The sequence below is a fragment of the Perognathus longimembris genome, chromosome 12 (assembly GCF_023159225.1).
Source record: "Perognathus longimembris pacificus isolate PPM17 chromosome 12, ASM2315922v1, whole genome shotgun sequence".
Lineage (NCBI taxonomy): Eukaryota > Metazoa > Chordata > Mammalia > Rodentia > Heteromyidae > Perognathus > Perognathus longimembris.
In genome coordinates, this window is record NC_063172.1 from 19,998,864 (window position 1) to 20,012,806 (window position 13,943).

Consider the following 13,943-nt stretch of genomic DNA (forward strand, 5'->3'; position numbering starts at 1 on the left):
AGAAACAGAGTCCCTTCCCGGACGAGGAGAAGCGGGTGGCTCGGAGATGGCCGGTAGATGGCGGAAGAACTCTTCCATGGCACAATCTTAACCCTTGCAAAGCCTCGCCGGCTGCCAAGTCCAGATGTATAGATATATACATTTTGCATTTTGAAAGAAACCTCTCATTAACATATTTGGGACAGATTCCGAATTAAGACAAACGAGTGTGTTCTAAATAACTGCCACAGATAAAGTAGTTGAACGGAGATGCAGATCGGCTGATGAGAGGTTGGGAAGGATGAAAGAAAGAACTATTTGGGGGTAAAAAAAATAAATAAATGAAAGAAAGAAAGAAAGAAAAAGACTGACTTTCTCTCCCCACCCTATACCCGGCCACAAATGAAATCTGTTGACCAAATCATAGAATCCCTATGATGGGTGTACACGTAGTTATTTGAATATGTAAATGCATGTGTGCAAATAAATCCTCCCTTGTGGTCCCCCCCTTTTTTCAATTAAACTAAAGGATAATAAATGCAAGACTCCTGCCTGAAAATACACTGCAACTACTGTAGTAATAACACATGTTCCATTATAACGAGGTGACCATCCATGGAACCGGATTCATGGTGATCAACATAGTGTGTGTCGTTCCACCCCCCCCCCCCCCCCCCAGCAACGCAGATCTTCGGAATCAAATATTCCTTTAGCACGCTTCTGGATTCGCAGGCTGCAAAGGAGAGCTCACGAACATAATATTTCTTGGGCTGCTTTTACAGGCAGAATTGATCTATTCGGGGAGGTGGTGGTGGTGGGGAGGAGGAGGACGACGACGAGGAGGAGTGAGATAAAGCCCAAGCCCCTTAATTTCAAATATTGTGGGGAGTTTATCCAAGAGGAGAGTTGGGCTTTCGAAGAGGCTCCTTGATGTTTGCTGGTGGTTGTGCAAACCAGCTAGAATTGAGGTAGATTTTGGCTGGCGGGGTGGGGGGGAGAGGAGGGGGAGAAAAAGCACCAGAAAAGACAGAATCGAGAGTAAGCGGAGACTTTGTGCCCCCGTTGGAGAGATGGTTGAGTCCTCCTCAAGGTTGCTGTGGTATCCCAGAAACACCATTCACTCCGAGCAGTGACCGCGCACCGCCGACACCACCACCAAACTCCACTGCGCCGGGCGGAGGAGCAGGAATTAGGAGCTCGCGCATAATATGAAAAGGATCTGCAAAGGGGAGAGCCGCGGAGCGAAGGAATCCGAGCCCAGGGAGCCTGGCACGAGGGGATGCGCTAAATGTGGCCGCCGAGACTCCATCCTAAGGAAGAACATGGGGATTAAAAGTGGATTTACGTTTTGGAACCTCGTCTTTTTATTGACGGTGTCTTGTGTGAAAGGTAGGTTTGCTCTCTTTCGTGGGGGAGAGATGTGGGGGGGGGGGTCCCCTCTGTTTCACTTGTCGTCTAAGCGAGGCTGGAGAGATTACTTTGCGATTTGTACCCGGTAAAATCATCATGATAATACCGATGAAGGACTTGATTCACAGCGCTTTCACACACATCCCCCCCCCCCCCCAACTTTCAGATAGGAAATGCATTTTGGTTGCCAGATTTGGCGTTCAATGCGGTGATTGAGCTTGGGCTCAATAAATATTCTTGCAGTATGCTCAAACGAAGACGTGAGTTGATTCCTATAGCCTATAACTAGGATAGCCAGGCAGAATTCCACTGCAAGACTTTTCTTTTCTTTTCTTGGTGGTGAAGATTATCTTGATGTCTTGTTAAATCAATGAAGGTTTGAGTGGAATATTTTTTCATTGTTATTATTAAAGACATGGGTGTAAATGCTCTTTAACCCTTTGGGTGGAGAATAAAGTTAGCAATGTGGTGGGAACGTGCTCGTTTTAAGTGCATTAGGACACGGGGGATCTTCTAAAACATTTCAACAGGAATGTCTGCATACATATGTGAATTATTTCTACGTGGGCTTTTGGCAAGGAAAGAAAAAGAATAACATACAGAAGACCTTCCTTGGCATCGGTGGTAAACATTCGGCCGGAGAAAGAAAAAAAAAAAGGAAAGGAAAAAAATGAGGGTTTCAAATGGTCTGACATTCTACAAAGTGTAAAAGGTCCACCTTCTTCGGGGGATGAATGAAGGTAGGAAGAAAGTCATTAGCTCATGATCAAAATCCAACATCCCCAGCAAGTGTCAGCGTTCAGACAGGTAGAGTGTCACATGTACAGACGAGGGGGAGCGGGAGGGGGAAGGTAGGATGTAAGAAAAAAAGATTCCTAAGAAGGAAGGCAGAGGACAGTCGGGATCATTTGAAGAACTGTTGCCCAGGCGCTAGGCTTGGGGGGGGGGGGCGGGGGAGGATAGATCTCCAGCTCCCTTCCACAACTTCGGCGCCCCGTGTCCATTAATCGCTGCAAGAATTCTCAGGAGGGGTTTATGACTCATGCCATCATTTCTGAACATCCCCGCTCCAAACCCCTGGGCAGGGCCATGGCAATGGATGGACTGACTGGTTTGGGGGGCGCTGGTTTCCAACTTGGGGCGTACTCTGTCAGCGGGTGGGGGGGCTTACGAGGTTTGGAGGGCTGTTTTGGCCCCCGGCGCGCCACGGCTGTCAACACAAACTGGAGGCTTCTTCCTTTGTAAAGGAGAACCTCTCTGAACCGCAATCGGGCCGCGTCTCCATGAAACAGTTTATTGTCCAGCTTGCAGCTGGCTGTCCCCACACAAGGCAGCGCATTTGCATTCATGGAAAATGACAATTCACGGGTGTTTTTTTGGGGGGTACTGAAGTGGTTACTTCTCCCTCTAAGATGAAGGATGATGATGGGTAGCCCCAACTCCAATTTTAATTCACATCCCTAAATGCCAGGAAGTCACCCCTGGTTCCTGTGGCTGTAAATGTCTTGTAATCACCACCTTCTGCTCCTTATGAGTGTGTGTGTGTGTGTGTGTGTGTGTGTGTGTGTGTGTGTGTGTGTCTGGAGCCTCAGCACAGATCTGAGCTTATAATTGCTTGTCCCAAATGGTGTAACACTGCTGGCCGCACAAAACACGTCTCAGTGTGCTCAGAAGGGGTTTTCCGTCCCCAAGTCGACTTGTGAAAGCCACACATATCTGCTTGGCTCCCGCGTCTCCCGAGTCTGTGGTTAATGGATGGCCCGGGGCTGCCTGCTAGACGCGGCTCCAGTGGGGCAGGCAAAAGGAGCCAGCACCCTAGTTCGGGGGAAAAATAAATGTAGGACTGTCTTTTTCCAGAAGATGACCAAGGGTTAACTGTGAATTTCCCTGTGTTACCTGTTGAGCCAAAACATTTGGGGGGCACATAAGCAGGAGTGAGTCTCTGAAGCGGGAATGCTTGCCAGCCTGACAAACGCTGAGCCTGCTCCCCTGCAATTTCAGCCCAGGCTGCCCGCACCTACCGTATTTTCCAAACAAAACGCACCTGAGGATTTGCTTTTAATAGGACTGACAATGCGACCCCTCCCCTCGATTCCCAGTTCATATCATTTAGACTGAGGTACAAGGTCTTTTTGAGTATACTCCAGCCCTGGAGATTTTGGAAAGGATGAGCGTAGTATAGTCTTTCTTCGGTCCTGTTCAATCAATATTCTACAAGCCTTTAAAGTCGTTTGGTGGTAATAAAGTTCTTCATTGCCACCATTGGACACTTGAAAGACAGCTCCCTATGCTCATGACTTAGAATGTGGACCCCAGCTAATTCTGAGAAACTTACACAGGTCATGTGATTTCTATCTATACCCCGATGGCTGCGTGATGCCGATTAGGGTTCTTCTTGTTCACCTGCTCCTTCTTATATTTTAATTTCACCTCAGCCTCAAGGATTTATTAATAACAGGAATGCTGCAATGACTGAAACGTGGCGAGTTCTGACATCTGTTCCTGCTTGCTTTTGTCTCTCACACTGTTAGTTCTGGGCTCAAAGCCCACCTTAAAGCTTAGATCCAAGAGTGTTTTCAGAGATTTAGCAGATTCTCATCTAGGTTCTAACCTAGGATGAGAGTTCAAGTCCAGGCTATTGCTTTTCCTCCTGAGCAGCCCCAGCCAGGAGAATTCAACCATCTGAAGAGAATTCCCACCCCTCCACCTTCTCACTTCACAGTGCAATAGCAAAAACAATGAGCTTCCCTGGGAGGAACTGCCTGAGGTGGGAGATTGAAGTGGTAGCTGCTAGGCTTGGGCCTCTTGGGTGGGGCTGAAAAGGACTGTTCCAATATCAAGGGAATTGCTGTGCAGGATACAGGATTGGAGAGTCATGGGGTGGAGGATATTTAGACTGGATCCAAGCCAATTCCTAGTAGGAAAGAGGAGAGAGGGAGTCAGAGACTAGAGAGGGAGAAAGGGGAGAGGGAGAGAGGAAGGGGGGGAGAAGAAAGTAGGAGGGAGGAAAGGAAGAGAGGAAGGGATGAAGGGGAGAGAGGGAAGGAGAGGAGAGAGCAAGAAGGAGGGATGGATGGAGAGAGAGAGAGAGAGAGAGAGAGACATGCTTTGGAATCACCAGCAGCAGCAACTTGTCTGTATCCTAGTTGAGTTCAGGAGTCCTGCACTCATAAAACACCCGCAGGGTGCTCTCCAGGGCTTCTGGGCTTCTTCTCTGGGGACCGCTGGGGCACACACACCTGGTGCACAGAAGGAATCTTAGACCAGGACCTCTGGTTGCAGCAGGTGGGAGGGAGCCAGGTACTGCTATTTTGGGAGCATCCCATCCCTGGGTGAGCTCCTAGGATGTCCTACAAGACCTCCCTTTGGGAAGGATGGAAGGCTTCTACAGGCCCCAAGACTTAGGGGATCTAGTACTTGTATCCTGGAGATGTTCTGGGGTCAGAGAAAGGATGAAACCTCACTTCCAGTGAATTCTGTCTGGCTCAGGACCAGGTGTCCCCGTGGGGGCAGCATGGGATTGAGCCCTGCTCCTCAGTACTTTGTGCCCACTTCCTAGGTGGTCTCCCCCAGAAGGCTTAAACACTGCTGTGTCAGCCGGGACTGAAATGCTCATCCATCTTCTATGAGACTGTCCCACTTCACCTATCAGGGAAACAAACAACATGAAGAACAACAGCAAAGATACATAGAATCCCCACTGAGCTTTTCCAAGCTGGGATGGGTAGTGTGAAGACTTTAATGTATCCTCAGAAAACAACAAAAAAATAACAACAAGAAACTATAAAGAACAAGAACAACAAACTCACCCTAAGCTATGACCTTCACCACCACCCTTCCCTCCCTGCTAGGAAAGGACTACCCACCCGAGTTTGGATTGCTGTCTTTCCCTCCGGAAACATTTATGAGTTGGTTTTAGAATCCAGACTCCAAAAAAATTTTAATGAGTAAAACCAGAAGGAAACTGCTGGGTGCCTGAAGTGGGCATGGTGCAAATAACTCGGTGCGTGCATGCGTGTGTGTGTGTGTGTGTGTGTGTGTGTGTGTTCTTGTGATTGCTTGTGTGTGTTCCTGCCCATGTGGGCACGTGCCCTTGTGTGTTGCTAGGAAGAAGGATAATGACTTGACTCCCAGAAGCTCTCAGGAGGCCCTAGATAGTAGGTGTGTATGAGAGGAAGAAATACTTGTCAGTTGATTTTCTGCCCTCTAAATGGTCCCTGGGCCTCTGGGCTGCTGCTATCACAGCTCCCTTTCTCCTAGCAGACTGCAGTGATGCCCTTACAGAGCTTCTCTTCTAGGAGGCACTGGGAAACTCAGTCTAAGCAAGTAGATAGAGGTCAGGGGATGAAACAAGGTAACCTAGGTGCTCTAAGAGGTCCTCTTTCATATGCTTTAGGGTGTCCCATTGAGGACTGCAATCAGCACACAGGGGAGGGAGCATTGCTGTGCATTGCAGAATAGTAATGAGGCAGGACCATGGAAGGCAGAAAGGATCAGGGCAGGGAGTCTGAGGGTTCCTTTTTCTATCTGGGGAGGCCTTGTACCCTTAGATACTAAGCCAACCCAATATCCAGCCTAGCTAACAGAAATGTCCTTTTACAGCAAGCACTTTCCTAAATCTGCATGAGGGATGGTGAGGAGGTACTGGATTAAACCCTGGTTGGAATCTGTGTGTGAGCAGAAATAATTAAGGAGTAAGTTTCAGCACTTGAAAACCTGATGCCAGTTCCCTCGAGATCCTTCAAGGAGAAAAAAGGGTAGAATTATTCAATAAATGAAGTACTCCAAGAGCACAGGCTTTGTTTCAGTGGTTAGTACAATAAAACCTTGATTAGTTGTTCTATTTGTGGGGTAGCTGAATGTGTGAGGTATATATGTCATTCCACTGAAAGTAAAATTTAAAGTATAAAGAAACAAACCAAAATAAATTGGCAGCAAATGGCATAGAACTAGATATGTTTGTGAATAGATAGCAACTTTATTTCAATGTCTGATAAAACAAGAAGAAAATACTAAGAGAAATAGAGCAGTTAAAAAGGCCTGGGTACTCATGTGGAAAGAAATTGATGTTGAAATGCTTGCCTTTGATTTCAAATGTAAATAAGTGAAAGGCACTGAATTTTTCCACCCTTCAGATAAAGTTCTCTCTACTTCAGAGAAGCTCTCAAGCATGGAAAATTTCCAATATTGCAGAAAGTTGGGGAACATAACTTGAATTGGGGAAAATAACTTTAAAGCACCAAGCAACATATTTAATAAATGGTTCCTTTAAGCAACATGATTACTTCAGAATATATCTCATTATGTACTTTGCTTGAAACTTCAAGATTTGGGATATTGAAAGCAAACTGACTAGATAAAGGGGATTAAAAATGCACAAGACAAATAAAATGCAAAGCCATTTTATTTAAATATTCACTAAAACTTGCCATAAAAATTTTTCCGCCTGATCTCTCCTCGCTCCCCACCCCATTGCCTTTACTCACAATAACAGGAAGTCTATACTTTACAGGAATAGTGAAAGCTAGATTTTAGATGAGATATGAGAAAAGTGACAGAATAGACACAGTGGGTAAGGAAAGTATCTTTTCACTATCAGAATCAGCAAAAGGGAGACTCGTGGTATTTTCCATGAAGATTTATTTCCAGGGACACAAATTGTTTTTCCAGAATTTTGTTCTTTCTTCATAAGATTCTTATGCTCATCAGGAATAGCTCTTTGTTGAATGACATTGATAAATATTTCGTGGATACCTTCCAGAACTCACCAATTTATGCTAATGGCTGTTTTTCCTTCACTTAAGGTGCTGATGTTGCAGCCTTCAAATGAGTTGCCTATCATCAAACTAAGCTCTTTTGAGCAGATGGAAGATACCTAATATTTCCAACACATGATACTTTGTTGCCCAAGCCCAATTCAAAAATCCCTCTAAACGGTCTAAACTCACAACTTTCACATACCTTGTGGCTAGTGTACTATCAGTGCTGATCCCACATGATATTAGTCATTATATTTTTCTAGTGCTCCTTCAGTGTTTTTATTGCTGTAGTTTGCAAGTTCCCTCAACAAAGGACGCATGTTTTTTTCCTCACATGTGGAAGTTAGATGGAAAGTACATATGTAAACATATGCAGAGTCACCTGAATATATATATACATGTATATGCACACACAAACCTATTATCTAATGTATAGCATATTCAACGGAGGATTCTAATGGTATAACTCCTTTTTAACAATGAATAGTTTAACAAAACGAGTATCAGGAAGCTGAAACCTGTGTTGTCAAGAAGGTGAAGTTAAAGGGAGAAGGAAGTAGGTAGAATGGAAAGAGGTGGAGTTGAGAAATGCAGTCATAATATTGAATATACCTGTGTAAAATTGTAGCTAGGCAAACTGACAATGGATGGGGTTGGGAGAGACAGAGAAGAATGAAGAGAGGGGTATAATTGATCAAGATGCACTGTATTCACAAAATGATGTGTTGAGTTGAAATAGTTTTCTACAACTACTTGAAGATAATACAAATAAGATAAACTTGAAACTAACCTAAAAATAAATAAAAGTGTCTCACTAGCATCCTCTGGGTAGAGTTTAGAAATATAAAATCTCAGGTACAACAAGATGTGTATGCGTCGGGTGTCTGAAAGTCAGGCACATATATTTGTGATTTTAGCAAGCCATGTAGAACATACTGGTGAATTCTGACATCTCACAACCATTCTAGCAAAGTGGAAAGAACAAGGGCTCTCCAATTTCTAAGACCTGAAAGACAAAGAATGATTCTGCCACCAATTTTCTTTGGACTAGCAACTCAAATATCTCAATACTTTGTTTCATTATTTATAAAAAAGCAGATTCTACTACCATTGTGTTCGCTGTGTACATTGTATGTAAGTCATATATGTAGCCAGTACCTGGTAGGAATGTCTGTCATTAGTATTAATAAAATAAATGTGTATGTACTAAACTAGTGTGAACTCCCACACACTTCATTCCTAACAAAACAACCTTAATGTTTCCTTCACTGTAGTCTATGCACCCTAGCTATTATTTCATTTTGGCTGAGTTCCCAGGCTATCACACATCTGAGAAATACTCTGAAGTTTTTACTTATCACCTTCACACATTTACTTCTAGTCCTGGATTTCTGAATCAAGGGCAGATCCCTTCTGAAAAAAATATTACCCTGCTGCTGAGCTGATTTTTTTTTATTCCTTATTTCCTGGTAATGGTTTCTTCTAATATTGATGGATTAATGTACTTGCATGAATTTATTCATTCATCTTGTCAAAAATCATGGCACAGATAGAGTTAGAAGGGTCCTTAAATATCAGCCAGTTCACTGCTCATACATTATAGAATAAGAGAGCCTGTCTAGAATAGATAAGTGCTTTTATGCTAGGTTACAATAATCATGAGTTCTAGATATACTATAAGACTGGAGATGATTCAAGATACTGTTCAAATTTTTGTCTATGTGCTCATCAATTTTATTGCAATTAGATCCCAAGGTACCCAAAAAGATCATCAACTACAAAATTTGAGCAGCTGAGAGCATACAATGAGATCTGTCTCTAGTAAAATAAACAATAACTGGTTGTTCACTATAAGGCCAAATGATAATATGAATGAAAATATTTTGTGACTGACATACATATTATATAAATAATCATATTTTCAGTAAAACGTACCCACTTCTCGGCATCAAAAGTCAACAAATAAAACCAGTACATAGATTGCTTTTCTATCTTAGAATGCAAAAGCCTTTAAGAGTAGGAAGATTTCATGTATTTTTTTCATTTCTTTGAAACACTACATGATTTCTTGCATGTGTCTTTTTTTTTTTTTTTTTTTTTTTTTTTTTTTGCCAGTCCTGAGCCTTGGACTCAGGGCCTGAGCACTGTCCCTGGCTTCTTCCCGCTCAAGGCTAGCACTCTGCCACTTGAGCCACAGCGCCGCTTCTGGCCGTTTTCTGTATATGTGGTGCTGGGGAATCGAACCTAGGGTCTCATGTATCCAAGGCAGGCACTCTTGCCACTAGGCTATATCCCCAGCCCTGCATGTGTCTTTTTAAATCAAGATAATCTGTTTGTACTTTTCTTTATGGTTCTTAGATTAATTGATATTTGCATAAAATTTATAATTTTTATTAGTCTTCTTTTGGATTAGCACATTTTCACATTACTTGTCATTTGAATTCTACCATAGAACTAATATTGCATTTTAAAGTTATTAAGGCTGCAAGAACAATCTATAATATTAAGTGGTTATCTCCAGTTAAGTGACTATGCTAAGCAGCATATAGAATCTTATGAAGATATCTTTTAGACATGGGAGTGAAATCTGCAAAGATAATGAAACTACTAAATTTGAATGGTTGAAATGTTCAGAAAGAGACTGAGATATATAAAAAGTAATGAGTTATTCCCTTAAAAGCTGAGTTCATAATGTTCAAGAATATAAAGTTATTCTTCCTTTACCTTATGGTAGTAATTTTAAAGAAATATTTGTGCTGATATAATTTAAAGTAGAAGTGTTTAGGTACTGCTCTGAAAAGAAAATTGCAAATGGACTTGGGTTCCTTGGAGGTGTCTTTGTCAATTCCTAAATAACTTTAATACGAATGCTCCCTCATTAACTTTTCATTATACAAGTTCATCTGGGATGATGCTTAGGGGTGCTAGGTCATAGAGAAAACATGAAACATTATTACATTTTAGGACAAAAAACGAAGGATAAAATTCTTATATTCTTTGCTTTATATGGGAAACTGTTAATTTCAATACCCAAAGTGTCATTTACATCTCAAACAATCGTTGTTTCCCATATTTTCCTAATTTAAATTTCAAACAAGTGTGAGCCTGGGAACAAATTTTAATTCCAATTTGCAAAGTAAATTTTTCCAGTGCCAACAGAGATAGCAAAGCCTTGTCTGGATTACTGTTTTAGCTAGTGGTTAAGTTAAATAAGAAATATGAATTTGAAATATGTTCAACTGCTTCATTTTTAAGAGAACATTCAGGATCTTGAGATTTATCTAAGATTGACAGTCGCAATATCTACTTCATTCCACAGTGCAGGTGAGTGTCGTCTTCGAATAAAAGAAGGGATAGCCCAGAGAAACACTGGCTAGGTTAAAATGTAAACCATTCTTTAACTTCTCTATCTTTTGGAGTGTTTTGTTTTGTTTTGTTTTCCATTTTTGGAAACTATCCTAAAAACCAATTTGTTTAGTCCTAGTTGGATTAAGGAAGTAAACTTCCTGGAAAGGAGAAATCATTCTGATCAGATACAAAACCCTGTTTTGTAAAAGAACTGTATAAGAGGATATGGGTGGTAGAATGTAATAATGTAGATAAGAGGTAGTCTTAATGGGCAATTTAAAGAATAACTTAGAAATCAAATAGCCAATTAAATGTATATAAATGTATATCATAGTCTTGAAAAGAATAAAAAATACACATTTTAAATTCCACTTTACTAAATTTTGTTTATTAAATGTATTAATTTAATTAGCTCTATTTATTATTTTTTTGAAATATGGGTTTAAATATGGGATCCAGTTTCTAGAGCAGTGGAATTAGTTGATATTTTGCTCAAATTTTATAACTTACTTTCTATTGGATATGAAAAAATATATTTTCAGTTGTAATTAGTACATTTTGTCCTTTCTTTATGAAGTTCAGCTTTTAAAGACTTCCATTAAAAGCTAGCATTTTTCCCTCCTTCCGTCATTACTAAAGCTTTATTTGTGGACCTATTTTCAGAAATGACTTATAAAACTAACTAAAAACTTTAAAGCTCAATTACTCTAATCATGTCCAAGAATGTATTATTCATAGAATGTTATTATATTTGACAAATTTTATGAGGTACCCTTATTTCAAATGTTTTTGGTACACACTTTATGATTTTTTTTTTTTTGTCTTTTCCTTTTTGGTACTGGGGATCGAATCCAGGTGTTGCACTTGCTAGGCAAGTGCTTTGCCACTGAGCTACATTGCAGCCCTATGACTTGATAAATGATTTATATTACATGGTTTTTCAAAGGTGTCAAAAGTCATAGATGGAAATACAAGTTGGAGAAATTGTCTCTATGAAGGTGTTTTGTAACTATGCATTTCAATATTTTATTTAATACTGAAAATAAAGTCATCAGTTAAGTATTCCACTTTAACATTAACACACAGTTGTAATAATTGGTTATATTTTATTGAATTCTTACATCATGAATTGACATGACATTTTATTTTTATGATCTTTGGAGTGATAGGGAAGCAAATTGAAAAGTAAATGTGTGTGTTGGCATGTATCTAGCCATGTATTTCATTTACACTTAATTGAACTATTAGCTGTGCTCCCTTGCTTAATATTATTCAAGTTTTTCAGTTGTTTTACTACTTTTACAGGAGGATGTTGGGTTTATTTTTTTATGCCTATACTTGGTAGGTTTTTACTTTAAGGAAGTCTGAGAAAGGTTTTTAATTTCTATTTCTCTTAAAATACCACAAAATGAGCATATACATTATTTTAGATTATCAACTCAACTGAAGATTTAAAAATATAATTTTAAGTTTTAATTTAATTCCCTTAATACACAAGAGTAGATGTAGTCTACACTGTCATTCTATCAAAGCATAAAAATACTGTTAAACTTTCATCTTATGTAATTACCATCATTAGAAGTGATTTTGGGTTTTAGCATTTATATCTATATTTTCACATACAGAGATGATGTTTTTTGAATCCATTATTAGAGGTATAATTTGATTCCTTCTCGAATGTTGGAAATGAAGAGATTTGGCACTACCTGTGTGTCCTAGTTTTGAAATCTGTGTTGTGGCTAAAGGCTGCATTTTCAAGAAAACAGATCAAAGTTAGGAGAACTGGCAAAATGAGTAGAATTTTCCTGGAAATGAAAAGCTACAAAACTGTGGTCTACAAGAAATACAGAGTGGTCAGGAAGCTCTTTTAGATAAAATCTAAAATAAAACAGCTGAAGTGATTCAATTGTGTTGTGTAAACAAATCGGTATCCAGGCTGTCATGTGTGAGTCACACTCAAGAGCTGCATAGTTTCTAAGATGATGGAGATAATAAAGTCTCTCCAATGAAGTTTCTGTAGAACTGCTGGCAAGTTCAGGAGTACCAGGAACCAACTATTTTTCAAGATATCTGATGGTTTTTAAGAAAACCTTTATCTATAAATACTTCTTACACTAGAATGATACTTTCCCTGTAAAATCATTATAAAAGAGGCCATACAGAATCTTTTTTAAATTTATTTGTCAGTGTGATGTACAGAGGGGTTACAGTTTCATATGTAAGGCAGTGCATCCTACATTTCTGATCCAACTTCTTACCTCCTTCCTCAGGTTTCCCTTGACTTCCAACCTCTCCATTTCCCTTCCCCCATGAGTTATACAGTTGGTTTACAGCATATAGTTTTGTAAGTATTGGTGTTGCATTGGTTTGTCTTTTATCTTTTGTCTCTCAATGATGATCTTCCCCTTCTCTAGGTCCAATACATGAATATAAAATATCCAGGGTACCAAAATCAGTTACAGTTACATAAGGGGTAAAACTATGGGAAAGAAGGATAAAAGAAAAGGGCATAATCTTAAAATCAATTTTTAAGAAAGTTCTATAATGTCCTTAACCTGTTTTATAAGGTTGGCAATTTTCTTTACTATATCGATAAAGAGTAATAGCACAAATAGCATTTTGAATGTAAGACTTTAAATATTAGACATGTGCGAATCCTTAGAAATCTGTAGTTTTAGTAGTTTGAAGATCATTACTTATTTTTAAATCCTTGGCAAAATTAGTGAAAAGCAATTCTTGTTTTGGAAATACTTCATAATTATGGGCTTCTAAAGCACAAGTTTCACAAACATGACGGAAAGTTGGAAGATTTCTTTCACAGTCAAGATGTTTGCTATTTCGTGTAAATATCAGCTTAATTATTTCTATCATTTACTATTAGTAAGAGTCAAACAGTTAAGTTTGCCTGGAATATAAATAGAATTTTTTTCAATCTAGTATTGTGGAAATGACCAAATTTCGTAAATAGGAACAGAGGCTAATGTAGGAATTGTGACTGTATAGACCTCTTCTACCATCAGTTGAGCAGAACAGTGTTCTGTTCACACATTTGCCTAAATTATGAAAATATGCACATGAAGGTCCAGTTCTCTAGTCTAGAAGAAGAAATCATTCATTTGAAATAGACCTTGTAGAAATATTATATGGAAATATCACTATAGCTAATATGACTTTTCATTGTGGACATGCCCACTAGAACATTACATCCTATGCAATGTAAGTTCATTATTCTGCAGCTATTGGATGAACATGTCCAATGAAAAGCTTTGTTTTTGTTACCTATTTATTCCCTTGTAATGTTCCTTGTTTTTTTTTAATTTTCCTGGATTATTTTCAGTTAAAATGTTTATTGACTCCCATCTGTTCACCCAACTGATATTAACTGGCCTAACCAGTATTAGCAATGATCCCAAATATATTTCTGTGATAGTTAAGCACAATTATGTA

General features: G+C 39.6%; 1 protein-coding gene across 3 annotated transcripts in view; it reads left to right on the forward strand.

Moving 5' to 3' along the window:
• The first annotated feature begins 1,098 nt into the window (after positions 1 to 1,098).
• Positions 1,099 to 13,943, forward strand: part of Csmd3 (CUB and Sushi multiple domains 3) — an 860,328-nt gene continuing 847,483 nt past the window's right edge. For 2 of the 3 annotated variants that reach the window (XM_048358906.1, XM_048358908.1), the window contains exon 1: positions 1,188 to 1,368. In XM_048358906.1, the coding sequence (XP_048214863.1) occupies positions 1,188 to 1,368 (181 nt within the window). Of the gene's footprint in view, positions 1,369 to 13,943 lie in introns of all 3 variants that reach the window. The other variant, XM_048358905.1, reaches the window with a different exon arrangement.